This window comes from Salvelinus fontinalis, chromosome 4 (assembly GCF_029448725.1).
Source record: "Salvelinus fontinalis isolate EN_2023a chromosome 4, ASM2944872v1, whole genome shotgun sequence".
NCBI lineage: Eukaryota > Metazoa > Chordata > Actinopteri > Salmoniformes > Salmonidae > Salvelinus > Salvelinus fontinalis.
Window position 1 is genome coordinate 86,745,847 of NC_074668.1, and position 24,032 is coordinate 86,769,878.

A 24,032-nucleotide genomic window follows, 5' to 3' on the forward strand; every position below is an offset into this window, starting at 1 on the left:
GGGATGTTAATTGCTTAATTAACTCATGAACCACATCTGCGTGAAAGCATCTGCTTTTAATATACTTTGTATCCCTCATTTACTCAAGTGTTTCCTTTATTTTGACTGTTATGTGTACATAACCCAGTCCCCTACTCTCTTATAGTTTCAGACACACAGACTAAAATAGCAGATCATTCGATTCCTGTTTTTTGTTTTGTTGCGGGGCTACTAAGCGATAGCACTCTCGATTGGACGCGCTGAGTGAAAGGGGGAGTGTTTACTACATTTTCAATGGAATGCGGCATAGGGGAGCGGGCCTCAGGTGTAGGCAGCATGCTGAAGCGATAACTGGATACGCTCAGATATGAGAAGCTTTTTTTTCTTTTCGGCGAGTTTATTTTTTGACAAGCTGATCCCTATTGGTGAACTATAACTAAAGGGTGGTTGTCGCTTGCGGGATTGACATTATTTATTGACAGCGTTCTATTCTATCTGAAAAGGCTTGCGTGTGTAGGATATTCACAAAAGGACTGGGCCCTAAACAACTTGTTTCAATTCAGAGAGAGAGAGGGACAGGGCTACCTACCTGTCCCGTTGGTTGCTGGTAGCGGCGTATCAAAAGGATATTATTTTCCGGCTGCAAGTGGAACAGACGTTGACTCTGTTATACAGAGGAGTAGCCTAGTCCTCATGAAATTTTATTTGCTTAGCATATCTATTTGTTCGTAATGCTCCACCAACTTGTAAGAGCTCGTTCAAAAAAAGTTGCTTAAATGGGAAAAACACAATTATCCTTGTATTTTTCACAATATGGATTTTGTGCGCATGTGAAAATAGACAGCGGTAGGCTAAATCGCACATTCATGCCATTTTAAGAGCATATGCATACTGTTCTTATATTAGCCTACCATTGCTAAATTGCCTGAAATGTAAACCAAATTTGTCAGATTGCAATCTTATTCTTGCCAGTAGTTTAGCCTATGCTTTCAGTACACTAATCTAGCAATCGGGTGTGCGATCACCTGCGCTAATGGCACCATTCCAATGATAAACCATTGCGTTTTCCAATGTTCTCCTCAGAAAAGTTATCGCTGAGAATCGGACATAATGCAAATGTCATTTAATCCTGCACGGCCAGACGCAGAGCGCAGTGTGTGTCCTGTGACATTGCACCTGAATGTCTACTTGGCGAGAGAGAGTTTTGCCTCGTCTTCCAAAAGAGATTCGTCGCGCCTTTCGCAGGAAGAACATGGAATAGAACTGCAAAGGATATATTTGGAACTCGTTGGATAGCCAAACGTTCTAAGCTTGAGTGAAAGAGATCACAAGTGAATTATATGGTTATGGTATTTCAACAAAGTACAGGTAGACATCTCTCACAGTATGAATTTCAACAAATGTTAAGGTTAAATTCGTGAACGTTCTCTTGGACTCCGGGATGCGCAACAAACCCATCGACAGAGCTGAAACTGCTTGGATCATGATGCGTGAAGCGTAAAATTGCACCTGACATCGAATGCAACACAGCTGATCACATTTGACAAGGACCTACTATGTCAACATTACTAACCAGGTAAGATGCAGGTGTATGGTTATAAACGCATGTGTATGGTTATAAACATAGTTTAACATTTTATATAGCCTACATGTTTATGACTGTACAAGTGTAGCCTCTATGCTGAAGTAGCCTATGTTTATGATGAAGTATATGTTTATGACGTTGTACATAAAAAATATATAACGTTGTACATACCTCTGATAAAATTACCATTAATCCACACAGCCTAATTGTTATAGTGAATGAAAGGGGAGTATTTAGTGGCCCATATCAAGTGATTTTAAGTTGATTTAGTAACTTGGCAAACTCTCACCTAGTCGATTATTACTGTAATCCGAGGTGTGTGTGTGTGTGTGTGTGTGTGTGTGTGTGTGTGTGTGTGTGTGTGTGTGTGTGTGTGTGTGTGTGTGTGTGTGTGTGCTACACCAGTTGTTCCAAAACTTTTTATAGTCCCATACCCCTTCAAACATTCAACCTCCAGCTGTGTACCCCCTCTAGCACCAGGGTCTTCGTTCTCTCAAATGTTGTTTTTTGCCATCATTGTAAGTCTGCCACACACACTATACGATACATTTATTAAACATAAGAATGAGTGGGAGATTGTCACAACCCGGCTTGTGGGAAGTGACAAAGAGCTCTTATGGGATCAGGGCACAAATAATCAATAATTTTGCTCTTTATTTAACCATCTTACATATAAAACCTTATTTGTTTATCTGTGAATAACTCACCACAGGTTAATGAGAAGGGTGTGCTTGAAAGGATGCACATAACTCTGCAATGTTGGGTTGTATTGGAGAGAGTCTGTCTTAAATCATTTTCCACACACAGTCTGTGCCTGTATTTAGTTTTCATGCTAGTGAGGGCCGAGAATCCACTCTCACATAGATACGTGGTGCAAAGGGCATCAGTGTCTTAACAGCTTGATTTGCCAAGGCAGGATACTCTGAGCACAGCCCAATCCAGAAATCAGACAGTGGTTCTGATTTAAATACAATTTTCACAGAACCGCTTGTTGCAGTTTTGATGACGCTCTCTTGTTCAGATATTGGTAAGTGGGCAGGAAAGGGATAACGAATCCAGTTGTTTGTGTCATTCGTGTCGGGAAAGTACCCGCGTAATTGCGCACCCAACTCACTCAGCTGCTTCGCTATATCACATTTGACATTGTCCGTAAGCTTGAGTTACCAATTGAAACGCTATTAGCGCGCACCACCGCTAACTAGCTAGCCATTTCACATCCGTTACACTCACCCCCTTTCGACCTCCTCCTTTTCCTCAGCAACCAGTGACCCGGGTCAACAGCATCAATGTAACAGTATAACTTTAGACCGTCCCCTCGCTCTGACACGGGCGCGAACCAGGGACCCTCTGCACACATCAACAACAGTCACCCACGAAGCATCGTTACCCATCGCTCCACAAAAGCCGCGGCTCTTGCAGAGCAAGGGGAACCACTACTTCAAGGTCTCAAAGCGAGTGACGTACCCGATTGAAACGCTATTAGCGCGCACCACCGCTAACAAGCTAGCCATTTCACATCCGTTACATTAGGTCTAGTGACTGTACACATTGTTATGGTAAACAAGTGAAAGTTTGGTCTTGAACGCCCTGACAAACATAGTGTGTGTGTACGTGCTTTTGTTTGCTATGTGTGTGTGTGTAACAGTCCCTATCAGAGTATGATGCAGATACAGTCAGGCATACTTAGCAAGAGTGGACTGCAGCAGCGTGGCTTGTATAGAAGCCCCTGGCTGTGCATTCCTCTCATCCGGCTCCATTACCTTTATCTCCAAATGTCAGAGGCTATAAATATCCAGCTTCATACGTATCCCATCATGGCTGTTCTACAGAACCGCCCCACTAGAATAAGGGCAGTCTTATCATGGCTGTTCTACAGAACCGCCCCACTAGAATAATGGCAGTCTTATCATGGCTGTTCTACAGAACCGCCCCCCCCCACTAGAATAATGGCAGTCTTATCATGGCTGTTCTACAGAACCGCCCCACTAGAATAAGGGCAGTCTTATCATGGCTGTTCTACAGAACCGCCCCACTAGAATAAGGGCAGTCTTATCATGGCTGTTCTACAGAACCGCCCCACTAGAATAAGGGGAGTCTCATGGCTGTTGGAATAAGGGTAGTCTCATGGCTGTTGGAATAAGGGCAGTCTCATGGCTGTTGGAATAAGGGCAGTCTCATGGCTGTTGGAATAAGGGGAGTTTCATGGCTGTTGGAATAAGGGGAGTCTCATGGATGTTGGAATAAGGGCAGTCTCATGGCTGTTGGAATAAGAGCAGTCTCATGGCTGTTGGAATAAGGGCAGTCTCAGGGCTGTTGGAATAAGGGCAGTCTCATGGATGTTGGAATAAGGGGAGTCTCATGGCTGTTGGAATAAGGGGAGTCTCGTGGCTGTTGGAATAAGGGCAGTCTCATGGCTGTTGGAATAAGAGCAGTCTAATGGCTGTTGGAATAAGGGCTGTCTCAGGGCTGTTGGAATAAGGGCAGTCTCAGGGCTGTTGGAATAAGGGAACTGGATTCCGCCTCAATACTCACTCCCTAATAGGAGATGAGGTGTTTTATTTTCCTGAAGAGTTGAAGTTTCATCTACTGTTCCTAGATATTGTATGTTATTCACCGAAGAAGATATTCCTGGGGGGAAATGAGAATCAGCACATCTGGGTGTGCTTTGGGATTTTAGACCTGCTAATCAAGCACTTTTTGACTAATCAAATGAAGTTTTTATATTAGAAGCACAAATGAAATAGCGAGTCTTCTCGACTTAATGGACGACATGAGCTTCCTCGGGATAAACCTATGATGTTTCCTTTACTGGTCTGTAGTCTGTCAAATTGGCTAATGTGAGATCAGGTTGAATGCTCGGGACATGAGAGGGATAACAGAGTCTTTCTCCCAGATCCGTCTCTTGAGGAATGTTTGTTTGGGAGCGAGACAGCTCAATGTACTATGGCACGCTGCTCAAATCCCTCCGGAATGAGTTCCCTAATTAAAGCGACAGCTTCAGAATGTCGATGTCGTCACTCAATAGATCTCTTCCCCCGGGGGTGGAATTTCGATCGCTTGGGGATGGGCATGTATGTTTATGCATGAAGCAGCATGTAATCGATACTTTAATGAAGGTCATAGATAAGCTGGTCTGATCCTTGATGGTGTACAGGAGGTTCGGATCAACGTTAGCGTGTTTGAAACCTGAAGACGTGTGTCTGCTCTCCAAACTCAGGGGCTCCGTGCGCAGGAGACCCGGATACACGGAACCCAAACCGGCTGCGCGCGTGCGCCGTCGTGCATAAATTTATTTTGTCCCCTACACCAACCTTGATCACGACACGCAGGTTAAAATATCAAAAGAAACTCTGAACCAATGACATTAATTTGGGGACAGGTCGAAAAGCATTAAACATGTATGGCAATTTAGCTAGTTAGCTTCCACTTGCGAGCTAATTTGTCCTATTTAGCTAGCTTGCTGTTGCTAGCGAATTTGTCCTGGGATATAAACATTGAGTAGTTATTTTACCTGAAATGCACAATGACCTCTACTCTGACAATTAATCCACACAGAACGGCCAATCGAATCGTTTGTAGTCATCTCTCCTCCTTCCAGGCTTTTTCATCTTTGAATGTAAATGGTGATGGCATCTATACTTTCATAGTATTACCACGACAACCGGCAAAACAGTTCGTCTTTCAATCACCCACGTGGGTATAACCAATGAGGAGATGGCATGTGGGTACCTGATTCTATAAACCAAGGAGGAGATGGGAGAGGCAGGACTTGCAGCGGGATCTGCGTCAGAAATAGAAAGGAGTTCTATTTTAGCCCTTGGCGTTGTAGATGCTCGTTGGCACGCGCTCTGTGCAATAATTGAATAACATGTATTTCTAAATTTATTTTGCGAAGCTCGCGCACACGACGTGTCCGGTCTGGTCAACATGTAAGGCCATCAGCATACTGGGATTGTGTCAGAATTTCAGATGAACCCAATGTTCTTTCAATGGGAGTCATCTGTTGCCGGATAAATGAAAATGGATGATTGTCTGACAGAAAAAATGCACAAACTTTCTATCTTTTGACTGATTAAACTCCTCCGAAAATATTTGATTTGTGTTGTACTTTTGACAGTTTCAGTTTCAGTTGTTCATGAGTCTGTGTGGCTGTAGCCTTAGAACTCTGGTCGGTCACACTGTGATAAAGCCTCTTCTGTTTGAAACTTTTCACACTATTAAGCAGAGCCATGCCGAGCTGTACTGTGCTGGCCTGGTTATGTACCCACCATAGTTGCTGGAAGTGAAACCTTGCTGGAAATAACAACAATGTGAAAAGAACATACAGTATCTGAGCCAGCACAGTAGACTGTCGGTTTGGGTCAGCACAACTATACCTTGTATATGCATGTGGTTGGGATATAGTAATGATTAAAATAATGTAGATGGATCCTCATTGAGTGAGATTGGAGTGTCGCAAAGTACACTGTCAGATAAGACTTTACAGGTCAATAGTCACGTCAGGAATGCTATGACTATGATAGTTCAGTTGTTTGTCTATATTAATGTCACCTTGCACTTTCTCCCCCAATCACATGTTTATGTGTTGGCTGGTATTCCACTGTACTCTGGTCCCAGATCTGTTTGTGCTGTCTCTCAACTTCTATCATCATATGATTTGGCATGAATGACCACACAGATGTAGGATCTTCATTTTACCAATCTGTCGCAGGAGAACTTTCCTGCAATGCAGGAAATGTAAAACTTGTTGTGTATTTGAGGCTTAATAAGACTACATTTTGTAATTCCCTCTGAAATGTCAGACTTGATTTTTCATTAAGAAAAATGTATCAGCCCCTACAAAAATGTCCATTAATTATAATTCACATTTCCTGTTGCTACAGGATTATTTTCCTGTTGTAGGAGACTGGTTAAAATGAGGAAAGATCCTACAACTTTAAGAGTTAGCTATACAGCACAAACAGACCTGAGACACTCCAATGTCTCTAGCCACTTTAATAATACAAAAAATTGATGTAATAATTGTATCCCTAGTCACTTTAAACAGTGCCACTTTATATAATGTTTACATACCCTACATTACTCATCTTATATGTATATACTGTACTCTACTATCTACTGCATCTTGCTTATGCCGCACGGCCATCACTCATCCATATATTTATATGTACATATTCTTATTCATTCCTTTACACTTGTGTGTATAAGGTAGTTGTTATGAAATTGTTAGATTACTTGTTAGATATTACTGCACGGTTGGAACTAGAAGCACAGGCATTTCCCTACACAAGTGTAACCGATGTGAAATGGCTAGCTAGTTAGCGGTGGTGCGCGCTAATAGTCTTTCAATCGGTGACGTCACTTGCTCTGAGACCTGAAGTAGTTGTTCCCCCTCTGCAAGGGCTGCAGCTTTTGTGGCGCGATGGGTAATGATGCTTCGTGGGTGACTGTTGTCTATGTGTGCAGAGGGTCCCTGGTTCGAGCCCAGGTAGGGGCGAGGAGAGGGACGAAAGTTATACTGTTACATTGATGCTGTTGACCCTGAATGCTGTGGAAAAAGGAGGAGGTCAAAAGGGGGGTGAATGTAACCGATGTGAAATGGCTAGCCAGGCTAACCCGGGTCGGGGCGAGGGGAAGGACGAAAGCTATACTGTTACACAAGCAGTAACATCTGCTAACCATGTGCATGTGACCAATAAAAATGGATTTGATTTGACCAGACTAATTCCACAGTGAAAACCAAGTGTATAAAAATGTGTGTATTTTCAATTCTCAGTTGAGGAAGTGTTGGTGAAAAATGGTGTTCTAATGTGTTTGGCAGTGACCTAAAAGGAGATCAGGTCATGTTCATTAGGCACCAAACGGAAGAAAACAGACCCGAAACAGGCAGGGGCTACCTGAACTTGACAAAGAAACCACATTTATGTTTGGCATTGCAAAACATTTTAGAAAATGTTCAGTTGCTTTCCCTACTGAACACGACCCTGGTGTTATTCACCATGTCAGTAGTTCCAAATGTTGGAGCATGACCGTAGATGGCCTGCCAGACTGGATCAGACGGACGGTCTGTCTCAGTAAAATGTGAAAAGATAAGCTCATAATCCAAGAGGTATGACAATGTCAAGAGATTTCGTCTGTTTGTCCTGAGAAGGAGAACGATGGTGCAGCCAGTCAGGCAGTAGAGGAACAGAGGAGAATCTTTGAGTTCTAGGAGCAATGGTCAGAGACCCCAAGACACAACCAAGGTGTGGGATTAATTTAAACAGCAAACTCTGTCTTTAGAATAGCATCACATTAAACATAATGCATTTGGTCAATACTCAGCACTGCTTTTCAAAGTAAATGTCTTAAACTCCTTATGTTGCTTAAAGGGGCATTACACAAAGTCAAAGTTTGTCAACAGCCTTGTCCCACACCATGAGTTGTGTTGATCCAGTTTCCTGCCTCAACTGAAACAAAATCATTATATGGTGCTCATTTTTGTCATTCATTTTGGATTGAGGTATACCCATGGATCGACCATTTCAGTGCTTCACGGCTCGTGCAATGATGAATTGTTGCCTTATTGATTGGGCTAATCCCTGACCAGGATCATTGCCTGACCAGGATCACTGCCTGACTAGGATCATTGCCTGACCGTGAATGTCTCATTGTTCCCGCCTATTAATAGTCTGTTCAGGTTTAGGGTTCAAAGGTCATGTTTTTTAGTCTATTCAACTCTATTTACTGAAGTACTTAGTCTATATGCGTCCACCAGGCCTTAAAGGCAAGCTCTGGAACACTGGCCACTAAGTATTTTTTTAAACCTCCCGGTCTGCGCTGGATATGTCAATGTGTAGTTCATACATGCAGAATTACTGTCTTAACTCAATTAGCTGCTATACCCCGAGTTTGAAAGTGACTGTTTACTGAAAGCTGTGGCACTATTTACCCTACATTTTCCCCCACGTGGGCCAGCCTCCTAGCAGTTCAAGTTCCAGCCAATGAGCTTTAGCCCATTGCCATTTGAGCGACAGCTAGCAAGATGCACACATAACAAAGCAAGAGAGAGCGCAATGATGTGGTGCACATATCTGTACATATGTGACTCAGTACGCAATTTTCGGGGACCACTTTTGGCTCGTGAGTGCTACTTTCAGAACTACTAGCTGAAAACTATGCAAAAAGTACCATATAATTTATTTTTAAACCAGTATTCACCAAATAGTGGGTCACAGCTAAGTCCCTGTGGGTCATGGAGGATGGGGGACTGGCTAGAAACACTGTCTTTTGTTCACTTGGTGGATCATTCAAAAGCTGCAGATGACGCCGACGTTGTCAGTTAATTTCATGGTGCTCTTTTGTAAAAAAACTAACATTATTTTTTAAAGCTGATGCAAAATGAACTGAATATATCATTGTTGCAGTCATAGGGTGTAGCTGTCATTTTTATTGTTTTCTTTACCCAGTTTTATTGTTATTTTTACCCAGAAAAGCACCCCGTTCCCATAGAAACCTTTTGGTAGCTCCTGCACAGCTGCATATATTCAAGAGTATAGTTGGGTCATAGCACAAAACAGTTTAGGCCAGGATTCAATCTGATTGTGCTTGTAGGCAACGCGGCAATGTTAACGTGTTGGTGGAGATCAAATTCAAGGTAAACACAGCAGATGTCAGCTCAATTGGAAATTCCCTTTAAATGTCAAGTGTCATAGCGAGCTTTCAGATTTAATTCCGGCCTTAGGAACCACCAGGCCTGACCAGTGTTTTACAGAAATCCGTTAGTTTAGGAACCCATGCCCTGCACATTTTAGTTCTAGACCAGCAATCACACATCTGATTCAACTAGTGAATCTAATCACCAAGCCCTTGCCTTGATTAGTTGAATCAGGTGTGTTCGTTCTGGGCTGGAACAAAAAAGTCCAGTCCTGGGGTCCCTGAAGATGTGTTGGGAAACGATGGCCTACACCAGGGATCATCAACTACACTGAACAGAATTATACAACTGCAACAGGTAAAGTGTTGGTCCCATGTTTCATGCACTGAAATAAAAAATCACAGAAATGTTCCATACGCACAAAAAGCTTATTTCTCTAAAAATGTTTGCTGATTGAACAGAATGATCATTACACAGGTGCAGGCTGTGCTGGGGAGGCCACTTTAAGGCCACTTTAAAATGTGCAGTTTTGTCTCACAACACAATGCCACAGATGTCTCAAGTTTTGAGGGAGTGTGCAATTGGCATGTTGACTGCAGGAATGTCCACCAGAGCTGTTGCCAGAGAATTTAATGTTAATTTCTCTAGCATAAGCTGCCTCCAACATATTTTTTGATAATTTGGCAATCCGTCCAACCGGCTTCACAACTGCAGACCACGGGTGCTGAGGAGTATTTCTGTCTGTAATAATTATCTTTTGTGGGGAAAAAAACTCATTCTGATTGGCTGTGTCTGGCTCCCCATTGGGTGGGCCTATCCTCTGCCAAGTTGTGTGAAATCCATTGATTAGGGCCTAATGAATTTATTTAAATTGACTGATTTCCTTATATGAACTGTAACTCAGTAAAATCGTTGAAATTGCTGCATGTTATGTTTTATATTTTTGTTAAGTATAGATTCCGCTGCCGGACAACAACAAAAATGTCTTCAGCAGATGGTCGGGGGGGCGGAACATAGAGTAATTGCAAATTATTTGCCCAAACAGATATATTTGACTAAAACATAATCATTTCAAACCTTGCTTACATTTGTATATGATCACGCGTCTTTATATTATGCATGGGAATACTTTCTAAATTAAATTCACTTGGAGTTGATTTCTTGGTGTTTTTAGTCTTTCAAATCAAATCAAACTTTATTTGTCACATGCGCCGAATACAACAAGTGTAGATCTTACTGTGAAATACTTACTTACAAGCCCTTAACCAACAGTGCAGTTCAAGAAGAGTTAAGAAAATATTTACCAAATAAACTAAAGTAAGAAATAATACAAAGTAACACAATAACGAGGCTATATACAAGGGTACCGGTACCAAGTAAGTGTGCAGTGGTACACGTTAGTTGAGGTAATTTGTACATGTAGGTGGGGGTGAAGGGACTATGCATAGATAACAAACAGTGAGTAGCAGCAGTGTAGAAAACAAATGGGGGGGGGGGGGGGGGTCAATGTAAATAATCCAGTGGCCATTTGATGAATTGTTCAGTAGTCTTATGGCTTGGGGGTAGAAGCTGTTAAGGAGCCTTTTGGTCCTAGACTTGGTGCTCCGGTACCGCTTGCCGTGCGGTAGCAGAGAAAACAGTCTATTACTTTGGTGACTGGAGTCTCTCACAATTTCATGTACAACTATGTAAATAAAAAAATATTTTAGTGGGAATCAATCTTACACAAAGTAGGGACCACTGGGAGCCAGAGGCAGGTGGCCCCCCTTAGCAACCATGCCATCTCTGTCCCTGTGACATGGTGCACACTGTGTTAGAGGGCCAAAGGGCACATTCTAACCTGCAATACACTCTAGTAATCAGTGCACAGTTATGGCAGTAATCTCACTTCGAGATAACAGCATAAAAATGACGAGAGAGCGAGAGCTGTGTTTTCTGGAGGGAATTAAAACAAGGGTGTGTGAGGTCAACCATATTACAGCTGAACCAAAATATGGGGAGAAATGTAGGGTGGTGGGTGGGGATGTTTTTTTTGTCCTTTTTTAATGAGGGTTCTGAACTCTCTTCTCTCTTTGTACTCAGGTGGGTGGAACAGTTTCAGCCTGTGTGTGATATTAGCAAAAGTATTTAAATAATGGCAATGGTGGTCTGGCTGGACTAGTGGTAATGCCACAGCCTCGGCATACAGGTCTACGGTGTCAGGATGGGTTGGAATCCGGCCTACTGCCCTTTCATACAACCTTTTCTTCTATCTTTCCCTGCTGTCATCCTGCCTCTCTCTCTTCAGTAAAATCTGAAAAATACCTTTAAAAATATATACATATATAAGAAAGAATGGTAATGTTGTGACGGGTTACATCCATTATATGTAGATACTTGGTGAAAAGTTCTGCTTAAATAAACCCAAATGCCTGCACACTAACACTACAGATGCAGTGATGCACTGCTTCCGCATCACCTCCAGTATTCATGGGTCGCTAACATCATACAGTACTACTGTCCTATAGCAAATAAGTAACCTTGGTTAAAAACAACATTTATAGGCCATTTAGTGTATTAAACTGAATAATGCAATATCTATTTCATGAATAGAGACACATAGAAGATGCAGCCTGAATAGTTGGATTCTTGGCTATGGTTTCATATGAGTCACAGGTTTAATGGAGATAGTGTGAGAAAGCAGTTGGTGGTGCCTTCATGGTGATGGGTATTCCACACTATCTTTGGCACTGACTTTGTGAGTGTGTGTGTGTGTGTGTGTGTGTGTGTGTGTGTGTGTGTGTGTGTGTGTGTGTGTGTGTGTGTGTGTGTGTGTGTGTGTGTGTGTGTGTGTGTGTGTGTGTGTGTGTGTGTGTGTGTGTGTGTGTGTGTATACCCATGTGGATGGGTAATGGGTATGTTTTCCCAATGCCATAGAAAGGCTAATTCAGTCAAAATAAACAAGTTGTCTCGTAATGATTAAAGCCATTTCCCCCTGCCTGCCCCTGAGCTCTGCTCTAATGTGCTACCATTGGCTTAATGAGACGCAGAAGGAGCTGTTGTTGACCTCCAGTAGGGCCTCTGTGACTAGGGGGCAAACAGTGGCCAGACAGGCTCCCTGCGACCTGGGGAAAATGGAGTAGGCATAAAAGGTCCAGCATGTAGTTTTGGGTACGGCTCAATATATTCTGAATGATTTGCGGTACATTCGATCTTGTATCTGGCCTGGTGGAATGTGGCCTGGTGGAATGTGAGGGAGATGTGTATCGTTTAATTGGACAGGGCGACTACTGACCTGGAACTCTGCCAAACAGAGCTTTTGGCCTAGATGTGTGTTTACAAACTTGTTACAGATAAGAAAGAGGGAGCGGGAGAAGACTGGGAGAATAAACAGAACGCGTAAAGGGAAAGGGGGGGGTGTGTGTGTGTGTGTGTGTGTGTGTGTGTGTGTGTGTGTGTGTGTGTGTGTGTGTGTGTGTGTGTGTGTGTGTGTGTGTGGCTTAGTTGGTAGAGCATGGCACTTGCAATGCCAGGATGTGGGTTTGATTCCCGCTGCGTTTTTTCCACCCATACAAAATGTATCAATACACTACTTTTAGTTGCTTTTGGTAAAAGTGTCTGCTAAATGGCATATCATTACATGGGAAGAACCAAATACACTGAAGGGAGACCCAGGAAAAACATGGTTCCTAGTCCAGTGCATTGGCATAGCCAGAAATTCATTGGTGGGTGGGCTTGCAGAAATGTAGGTGGATTATGAGCTGTCTTGTTTGCCAAATAAACAAATTAAGCACTGGTATGATACATATACTGTAGCCATAAAAGCACAGTGACATACAGTGCATTCGGAATGTATTCAGACTCCTTGACTTTTTCCACATTTTGTTACCTTACAGCCTTATTCTAACATGGAGGAAATTATTATTTTTCCTCATCAATCTACACACAACACCCCATAAACACATAACACATAACACCCCATAAACAAGTATATAAAAAAAGCCTTATTTACTTAAGTATCCAGACCCTTTGCTATGAGACTCGAAATTAAGCTCAGGTGCATCCTGTTTCCATTGATCATCTTTGAGTTGTTTCTTCAACTTGATTGGAGTTCACCTGTGGTAAATTGGACATGATTTGAAAAGATACACACACCTGTCTATATAAGATCCCACAGTTGACAGTGCTTGTCACAGCAAAAACCAAGCCATGAGGTCAAAGGAATTGTCCCTAGAGCTCCTAGACAGGATTGTGTCGAGGCACAGATCTGGGGAAGGGTACCAAAAAATGTCTGCTGCATTGAAGGTCCCCAAGAACACAGTAGCCTCCATCATTCTTAAATGGAAGAAGTTTCGAACCACCAAGACTCTTCCTAGAGCTGGCCAAACTGGGCAATCATGGTAGAAGAACCTTGGTCAGGGAGGTGACCAAGAACCCGATGGTCACTCTGACAGAGCTCCAGAGTTCCTCTGTGGAGATGGGAGAACTTTCCAGAAGAACAGCCATCTCTGCAGCACCACCAAATCAGGCCTATATGGTAGAGTGGCCAGACGGAAGCCACTCCTCAGTAAAAGGCACATGACAGTCTGCTTGGAGTTTGGCAAAAAGCCACCTAAAAACTCTCAGACCATGAGAAACAAAATTCTCCGGTCTGATAAAACCAAGATTGAACTCTTTGGCCTGAATGCCAAGCGTCACGTCTGGCGGAAACCTGGCACCATCCTGGCAGCATCATGCCGTGGGGATGTTTTTCAGTGGCAGGGACTGGGAGACTTGTCAGGATCAAGGGAAAGATGAATGGAGCAAAGTACAGAGAGATCCTTGATGAAAACCTCCAGAGCGCTCAGGACCTCAGACTGGGGCGAGAGACATATGTAGGAAATAAAGTACCATTAGAGATGTACTCATGCTGTTTCTCAAATGACAAATCAGACCCACTTGACTTGTGCAGCTCTCCTTACAGATGGACTAACAGTAGTTAGTTAGCACTAAACAAATCAGTACCAGGAAGCCTTTATAGAGGGGGGTTTCCAACCATTTCTGAGGAGGCATTTCTGAGAAAACACATTAAAGCCTTTGATGAGTCAGAGTGACTGTGTGTGTCAGCCAGGGAGAGGGTGAAGTACAGATATCCTGTGTTTCAGCCAGGGAGAGGGTGAAGTACAGATATCCTGTGTGTGTGTGTCAGCCAGGGAGAGGGTGAAGTACAGATATCCTGTGTGTGTGTGTGTCAGCCAGGGAGAGGATGAAGTACAGATATCCTGTGTGTGTCAGCCAGGGAGAGGGTGAAGTACAGATATCCTGTGTGTGTGCGCGTTTGTGTGCGCATGACTGGTGTGCATGTGGGTGTAACGAGTCAAATTAAGTGTGTGTGTGTGTGGTCTCGGGTTATCGTGCAGACGGGTTAATAAGGACAGACAGGGAGTAGACTGTGGCTGGCAGTGGCTGCTCAACACATACAGTTGTGTTAACAGTCATACACATTGAAAAGAGAGTATCTCCACACATATCCAGATGGAGCATGGCAGTCATTCAAATAAATTAACATGACTAAAGAACGAAGGGAACTGTACAGCAGAGGAGGCTGGTGGGGGGAGCTTTAGGAGGTTGTGTTCATTGTAATGGCTGGAATAGAGGGGCTCCATTCTATTGATTATAGGAGGAACGTTTTGAAGGACATGGTCCATGTTTACAATGTGTTTGGCCTCATTCTATTGATTATAGGAGGAACGTTTTGAAGGACATGCTCCTTTATCAGCAGTATCATGTGTAAGCAGCCATAGGCTGAATAGTATACCTACCATGAAATTGATTGACCTACATGTATGAATTAAGGTTAAATAAGGTAGGTAGCTGGCACATACACAAGTTGTTTATTTTGACTGAATTAGCGTTTCTAGGGCATTGGGAAAACATACCCATTACACATCCGCATGGGTACACACACGCATAAATCCACTCAGTTCTTACATTTGAGAATAGTTGTGTGTTAGTCAGGGGTGGTGGGAGGTGGCTGAACCCTGGTGGTGCTGTGGGAGAGAGAGTTAATGATGATGATGGTGGGAGGTGGCTGAACCCTGGTGGTGCTGTGGGAGAGAGCGTTAATGATGGTGGGAGGTGGCTGAATCCTGGTGGTGCTGTGGGAGAGAGAGTTGATGATGATGGTGGGTGGTTGTGTGGGTGCATTCTTGACTTTGGTTCCTGCCCTGCCCTCAGGGGCCCCAGTGGCATGGCAGCTTGTTTGTTGTTATTGTCAGTGACCCCTAGAGCCGGGGCTCCTGTGTTAAGCGAGGCCTGAATTGTTCATCTCTCTGTAGGTGATGGCTTTGTTATGGATTTAATGGCTCTTTTCTGGATTTTTATAATTAGCGGGTATCGGCCTAATTCTGCTCTGCATGCATTATTTGGTGTTTTATGTTGTACACTGAGGATATTTTTGCAGAATTCTGCATGCAGAGTCTCAATTTGGTGTTTGTCCCATTTTGTGAATTATTGGTTGGTGAGCGGACCCCAGACCTCACAACCATAAAGGGCAATGGGTTCTATAACTGATATTTTAAGTATTTTTAGCCAGATCCTAACTGGTATGTCAAATTTGATGTTCCTTTTGATGGCATAGAATGCCCTTCTTGCCATGTGTCTCAGATCGTTCAGAGCTTTGTGGAAGTTACCTGTGGTGCTGATGTTTAGGCCAAGGTATGTATAGTTTGTGTGCTCGAGGACAACGGTGTCTAGATGGAATTTGTATTTGTGGTCCTGGCGACTGGACCTTTTTTAGAACACCATTATTTTGGTCTTACAGAGATTTACTGTCAGGGCCCAGGTCTGTTAGAATCGGTGCAGAAGATCTAGGTGCTGCTGTAGGCCCTTATTGGTTGGTGACAGAAGCACCAGATCATCAGCAAACAGTAGACATTTGACTTCAGATTCTAGTAGGGTGAGGCCGGGTGCTGCAGACTTTTATTCTAGTGCCCTCGCCAATTCGTTGATATATATGTTGAAGAGGTTGGGGCTTAAGCTGCATCCCTGTCTCACCCCACGGCCCTGTGGGAAGAAATGTGTGTGTTTTTTGCCTATTTTAACCGCACACTTGTTGTTTGTGTACATGGATTTCATAATGTTGTATGTTTTCCCCCCAACACCACTTTACATCAATTTGTATAGCAGACCTTCATGCCAAATTGAGTCAAAGGCTTTTTTGAAATCAACAAAATATGAGGAGACTTTGCCTTTGTTTTGGTTTGTTTGTTTGTCAATTAGGGTGTGCAGCGTGAATACGTGGTCTGTCGTTTGTTAATTTGGTAAAAAGCCAATTTGACATTTGCTCAGTACATTGTTTTCACTGAAGAAATGTACGAGTCTGCTGTTAATGATAATGCAGAGGCTTTCCCCAAGGTTGCTGTTGACGCATGTCCCACGGTAGTTATTGGGGTCAAATTTGTCTCCACTTTTGTGGATTGGGGTTATCAGTCCTTGGTTCCAAATATTGGGGAAGATTCCAGAGCTAAGGATGATGTTAACAATTTAAGTATAGCCAATTGAAATTTGTTGTCTGTATATTTTATAATTTCATCAAGGATACCATCAACACCACATGCCTTTTTGGGTTGGAGGGTTTTTATTTTGTCCTGTAGTTCATTCAAGGTAATTGGAGAATCCAGTGGGTTCTGGTAGTCTTTAATAGTTAATTCTAATATTTATATTTGATCATGTATATGTTTTTATTCTTTGTTATAGAGCCAAAAAGAATGGAGAAGTGGTTTACCCATACATCTCCATTTGGATAGATAATTCTTTGTGTTGTTGTTTACTGTTTTCTAATTTCCCTAGAAGTGGTTAGAATCTATCGATTCTTCAATTACATTGAGCTGATTTCTGACGTGTTGTTCCTTCTTTTTCCGTAGTTTATTTCTGTATTGTTTTAGTGATTCACCATAGTGAAGGCATAGACTCAGGTTTTCTGGGTCTCTATGGACAGGTTTCTCAATTTCTTTCTTAGGTTTTTACATTCTTCATCAAACCATTTGTCATTGTTGTTCATTTTCTTCGGTTTTCTGTTTTGAATTTTTTGGATTAGTTAGGGAAGCTGAGAGGTCAAATATACTGTTAACATTTTCTACTGACTAATTTACACCTTCACTATTACAGTGGAACGTTTTGTCCATGAAGTTGTCTAGAAGGGATTGGGATTTGTTGTTGCCTAATTGTTTTTTGGTAGGTGTCCACACTACATTCCTTCCATCTATAGCATTTCTTAATATTACTGAGTTCCTTTGGCTTTATTGCCTCATGATTGAGTATTGCTCTGTTCATTTTTCTTTGATCTGATAGGGGTGTCAATGGGCTGAACGCTCTGAGAGACTCTGGGTTGAGGTCAGTGATAAAGTAGTCTACAGTACTACTATTGCCAAGAGATGAGCTGTAGGTGTACCTACCATAGGAGTCCCCTCAAAGCCTACCATTGACTATGTACATACCCAGCATGTGACAGATCTGCAGGAGTTGGGACCCGTGTTTGTTGGTTATGTTGTCATAGGGGCATATGGGGGAGGGAATGCTGTCACTTCCAGGCAGGTGTTTGTCCCCCTGTGTGCTGAGGGTGTCAGGTTCTTGTCCGGTTCTGGCATTTAGGTCGCCACAGACTCTGACCTTCATCTGCCTGCTGGTCTCAGCCGCCTGACTGTCTCTCTCTCTCTCGATGGGTCTCTCTCTCTCTCTCAATGGGTCTGTCTCGCTTCTCTCTCTCTCTCATTGTCTCCCAATGGGTCTCTCTCTCTCATTGTCTCCCGATGGGTTTCTCGCTCTCTCTCTGTCCCATTTTCTATCTGTTTGTCTGTCTGTCTTGAATTTAATAATTTACCTGATTTCTTTGTCCTTCTGTCTCTGTATCTCTGTCTTTCTCTCTGTGTCTCTGTCTTGAACTCAGTGAGGATATCTCTTTCTGTCTCTGTCTTTGTCTCTGTCTCTCTGTCTCTGTTTTTTAACTTCTGTAAGTGAGGATTTGTCAATAAAGACCATACAAAATCTCCCTTCTCTCTCCCTCCTCCCCACTCTCTCTCTTTGTCTTTCACTTTCCCTCTCTCTCACCTCCCTCTCTCACTGTCCCCCCTCATTTCTCTCTCTGATTTAATCGGGGTTGTTTATCGATGTGATTGGTATGGAGAAAAGCTGGGTGCGTAACTGACTGAGGTGGTTGATTGTCTCTCTGTCTCCAGGAGGTTGTCTCTCTGCCAGGCTCTGACCTTCATCTGCCTGCTGGTCTCTGCCGTCTGCCTGTCCTCCCAGCCCAGCGTAAGTTAGTTCTGTCCTCTTCACTCCCTTCTCCAGCCCACCTCATTAACACTGATAGACATGTCCACAGCGCCTGCTGAGGGCTGGGTTTCACATCGCTAAAGAAGTTTCTTATTTCTTTCCACAGCCCTGCTGCACAGCCGCGAGAGAGTAAACATTTTTACACTATGTGTGAAGGAACAGAATTTGTCAAATTAAGCACTTAACTGTTCTGCGAGTGTGTGATTTTCATGTTGTCAAGATAACACTACTAAATAATGAATATTAACACTTTCGCTAGGAAAGCTTTTGGAAACCTCAGACAAGAATGTTTGGATTCACCTCAACACCTACTGACTGGATGCCCATAGTTTTGAGTCAGTTCATGAAAGTCCACACAATGCTACATTAATGGGACATTTCCAATCATCCCCCTGAAATGGCTGACGTGAAATGGAATTGAACCCATCCTGGCTGGACGCTTTATAAACTCACAGGCCCCATTCAGTAGCCTGCTCCCAGATCTGTTTGTGCGGTCTTGCCAACTCCTATTGGCTTGACAATGACCATAGGAGTTGGTAAGACAGCAGAAACAGGTCTGAGAACAGGGCCTGATTAGTCTGATGCTCTAATCTGTGTGAAGAAGTTTGCGTATCAAATGGCACCCTATTCCCTATATAGTGCACTACCAACCCTAACCCTATGGGCCCTGGTCAAAAGTGTTTCCCTGAGGAAAATCCAGGTCATTTAGATAATATAGAAATCAAAGTGCTCCAACTAGTATCAGATGTGATGAGGGGTCCTGCTGGCACGGCTATTGAGGTTCTGTGGTTCTGGAAGAAAGGAGCTGATTGGAATGTTTGTGTAGCGTTTAGCCTGCTAATGGAGGCGGGGACGGCGGCATGTTCCTATAGGGCTGGTAGTTGCTCTCCATCTCTCTCCCATCTGGGCATGCTCTAATTGCTGCGTTGCCCCTTGCTTCTCCTTCAAGCGGAACGGACATCTTTCATCACTGTTTGTCTGGTTGCCAGGGAGAGCCTGAGGGTAAGGAGGCTTTCTTGACACACGTACACACCCCCCTCACACTCCCCCCCACACACACCTCCTCCTGACATCCCAAATAGCCCTGCGTCCTCTTCCCCCTTAAACAAACCTGTGTTTTTATTAACATGACTTTCTCTTGGAATTCCATCCAGTCCTTCCGTTCTGTCCCTCCGTCAGAGACGTCAAAGCCAAATGCCTTCCTCTCTAGTTTCCCTCAGAACATTGACACACAGACAGACCGGTTTAAAATGCTGTCCCCACTAAATGTGGCAGCAAAACTGAACTTGAGGTTGAATTTACAGCCTTGTTAACACCATCTGTTGGTCCTGGACTCTTTCCTTCCTTCTTTCACTCTTACTCACTCTCTCACCCACTCACTCACTCACACTCACTCACTCACTCACACACACACACACACACACTCACTCACTCACTCACTCACTCACTCACTCACTCACTCACTCACTCACTCACTCACTCACTCACACACTCACACTACACTCAGGTGGCTGAGACAGTCAACCATTGCCCAGCCATGTCCGTTAACCCTCAGCCAATCATCAGTGTCATTCCTCTGACTGGGTTATAGTGAAAAGGGGAGTGATCAAATGTAGTACTTTACAGGTTTTTGTCCGACTAAGGTAGGCATGTGCCAAATTCTTGAAGTCAACTAAGGCGAAATCATGTCATGGGCGGGATCTGAAACCGGCTCACCCACGGTAGAGACCAAAGTCTCAAATCAAAGTTTATTGGTCGCATATTTTATAGAGGTTGCAGCTAAATGCTTAATAACAATGCAGTATCATGTCAAACAAGTACACAAATAATAAACAAGATATAACAAATAAATAAAAAACACAACAGGAAATCAAGATTATAGAGTATTCTGTTTAGATCATTTAATAAAAAAATTATTACTAAATACATTTTAATCCCACTTTTTAACACAACAAAATGTGGAAAAATGGAGGGGTGTGAATACTTTCTGAAGGCACTGTAGATGTATGTGAATGATGTGTGTAGACAATATGGACAGTATGTGAATAGAAAGGTGTGCACATCACTAGTTATATAGGATGAGCCATGACTAGAATACACTATATACATGTTCATTGGGTAAAACAGTATGTAAACATTATTAAAGTGACCAGTGTTCAATGACTCTATGTACATAGGGCAGTGATCTCTAAGGTGTGGGGTAGAGTACCCGGTGGTAGCCGGCTAGTGACCGTGTCTGAGGTTCAGGGCAGAGTACTGGGCTGAGGCCGGCCAGTAGCGACTGTGTCTCTCAGTCCCAGATTTGATGGTCCAAGTCTCTTGATGCACCTGTACTGTCTCCTCATTCTAGATGGTAGCGGGGTGAACAGGCCGTGTCTCGGGGGGGCTGAGGTCCTTGATCTTCTTGGCCTTCCTGTGACACCGGGTGCTGTAGATGTCCTGGAGAGCAGGCAATGTGCCCCTGATGAAGCATTGGGCTGACTACACCACCCTCTGGAGAGCCCTGCAGTTGCGGGCGATGCGATTGCTGTACCAGGCGGTGATACAGCTCGACAGGATGCTCTCAATGGTGCAAGTTTGTGAGGGTCTTAGGGGCCAAGCCGAATTTCTTCAGCCTCCTGATGTTGAAGAGGCGCTGTTGCGCCTTCTTCACCACACTGTCTGTCTGTGTGAAGGGACCATTTCAGGTCACCAGTGATGTGCACGCCGAGGAACATGAAACGTTTTACCCTCTCCGTCGATGGGGGTGTGCTCTCTCTGCTGTCTCCTGTAGTCTACGATCAGCTCCTTTATTTTGTTGACGTTGAGGGAGAGGTTATTTTCCTGGCACCACTCCACCAGCGCTCTCACCTCCTCCCTGTTGGCGGTCTCGTCATGTTGGTAATCAGGCCTACCACTGTTGTGTTGTCAGTAAACTTGATGATTGAGTTGGAGACCTGCCTGGCCACACACTCATGGGTGAACAGGGAGTACTCGTCATAGACTTGACATTGATTTTGAAGTCGCAGGCAGGGCCACTTCATCACGAGACCATGAACCTGCGGCGTGTTGCTACACACAGGTGCTGGGCAAAACTGCACGATGTATAAAGAAAGGCCAACACACTGTATAATGCTGCTCCCCTGTGCTTTATCCATCCACTATGTTACACAAACAACATTTCACCTTTGTGGAAGTCTTTATTCTCTTACCATAACTCTTACCAGAGTCTTACTTGAGTCATTCAGATGCATCAAAATGATACACTTGAAAAACAACAATCTACCTTGATAACTACCATACATACCAATAATATTATTTAGTCTTCATAAAGGTGTGAATAGAAATGGTGTGAATGACGTTTTGTATCTGCTTCATATTCTGTATGAGTAGGACTGTTGATCCACGATGTCCTGTCCATGTACGAATATTCCATCTACAAGGAAAAACTGATCCTAGATCAGCATAGGTCTGTTCTCCTGAATCTTCTCTGGGATTAGTTTATGCTCATGTTAGCATCTATCGATGCTAATTTAACTGGCGGTGGTGGTAACCCCAGGTCACCCTGCCATGGACCATATGATGGCGTGTGTAATGTAGTCCTCTAGACTAGTCACTCCTGAACTTTAACGGAGGGAAATCTGACTCTGTCAGTTATAAAGAGTCAGACTTTGGGGACGATTTCCAATACACTCACTTGGCCCTTAGTGACTCCCCCTCATTGACCTGAAAATACCTGATTAGTATACAAAAAATATGGCCTAAACTCCACCCAGGGCTAGGGCTCTCAGAGAGATAGGTGGGAATATATCCATATTGCTTACAGCTGTTTAGTTCTTATTAACCGTTTAGTTCTCTCATCATTTTGCTGTTTGGCTGTGTTTACAGTTGTCACATAGGGGTACAGGTACACACACACACTCTTGAACTAGATTTATGTGATGGAGATGAAGTTTTTATATACAGCACTAAACAACTGGCTTCCCCAAGGTGATCTTGTTGACAGGTAGCAGGGTGTGTACAAACACACACACACACACACACACACACACACACACACACACACACACACACACACACACACACACACACACACACACACACACACACACACACACACACAGTGTGATATGTTAAATACTTATCCAGGCATTGTAAGATCTGATATGCGTCTGCAATGTAGTCGGGCATGAACTCAACCTTTATGAATATGGGCCCAGAGCTCCACAATGGGGAGAGAATTGTTTGATTTATTCTGGCAATACATGTTCATGCTCAATCATTTGGAATGAATGTACTGCTTTAATCATAATATGTGAGTGGTAATAACGGAAACTGATTTGACTGTTGTCTAAGTGTATTGTTGAATGACCAAATCAATCAGTCAATCGTTCAATCCAAAGTGACGGATCTTCTAAGGAATCATAATTGGGGCCCTAGAGAATCCATTCTCCAACCAATAAGCTAATGGCCTTGGCCCTTTGGAATCAATTCTGTAGGAATCAATGAATAATCAGTTGATGCGGAGTGCTATTTGTAATGTATGTGAACCATTAGAAATATATCAATAGACAGTCTAGTTTACTTTACGTCAATAAATGATGTTGACCTCTGACCTTCTGTGTCTCAGTCTTCCTGGGTGTCTGCGTGGGGTCCTTCAGAGAGTCGTTCAGCGCGTGCCCGACGACAGCTGCACTACAGGAACGAATGGGCCTCGTGGAATGGCTGGTCCGTGTGCTCGCGCTCATGTGGGGGAGGGGCCTCTGTGCGTACACGCACCTGCATCACCAGGTAAGAACCAGGGATGGTCCAATCACAACAGAGACCTGTTTCAAACAGGTTAATCCTCAAAAAATGTCAGTGAATGTTTTTGTATGCTGCTTTCTCTGTATTTGCTGTGGTCTATCTAGTAATAAAACATGAACACAATGACTACCACAAACTTTCCCATTCAAGTCAGATCTCTGTAATGGGATGACCAGTGGCCTTATTTAGTGTGGCCATAAGTGTCGGGTCTTAAACTAAAAGTGCATTATCATAATTTTCACAATTTCACAGTATTATTCCAACCTTATTTTGAGGAAATATAAAACATAGAAAAATCTAGTTTTTAACTGGACAGGGCCTTTAACATTTTGACCACAATGGCCCCAGTCAGATTTACTACTTCTCAAATAAAAACATTTGGCTGGAGGCTCATCCCTGTGTTCAGTAGGCTTACAGTAATCTCTGTTAAAGCAGAAGTAAAATCTCACGTAATTTGGTCAGCTGCGTGTTTAACTTTGGTGTTCATATATATTAGAAATGTTAATTTCCAGCAAATACCGAGTCTCCCCCCGTTGCAAAAGGAAACTTTCAGGCAAAGCCCCCCGCCCCCCCCCCCCCCCCCCCTTCTGTCCCAGGAACCCAGTTGGCGGACCATGTTCAGGAGACCCCAGACAATACAAGATCTGCAACACCAAGGTATGTGTCAACATGATGACATCACCGCACAGAGAAACCAGTATACTGTATTTGCACATGTCTATCATGCCAAGACCTACTGGCCCAATTCAACATCCA

The 24,032-nt window shown here is 43.4% G+C and overlaps 1 protein-coding gene across 1 annotated transcript in view; it reads left to right on the plus strand.

Annotated features, from left to right (window-relative positions):
* The first annotated feature begins 237 nt into the window (after positions 1–237).
* adamtsl5 (ADAMTS like 5) overlaps positions 238–24,032 on the plus strand; it is a 74,843-nt gene continuing 51,048 nt past the window's right edge. The window contains exons 1-4 of the mRNA XM_055921810.1: positions 238–1,555; positions 18,395–18,470; positions 23,101–23,261; positions 23,873–23,933. Coding sequence (XP_055777785.1) covers positions 1,536–1,555; positions 18,395–18,470; positions 23,101–23,261; positions 23,873–23,933 — 318 coding nt within the window. The 5' untranslated portion in view covers positions 238–1,535. The remainder of the gene's footprint in view (positions 1,556–18,394; positions 18,471–23,100; positions 23,262–23,872; positions 23,934–24,032) is intronic.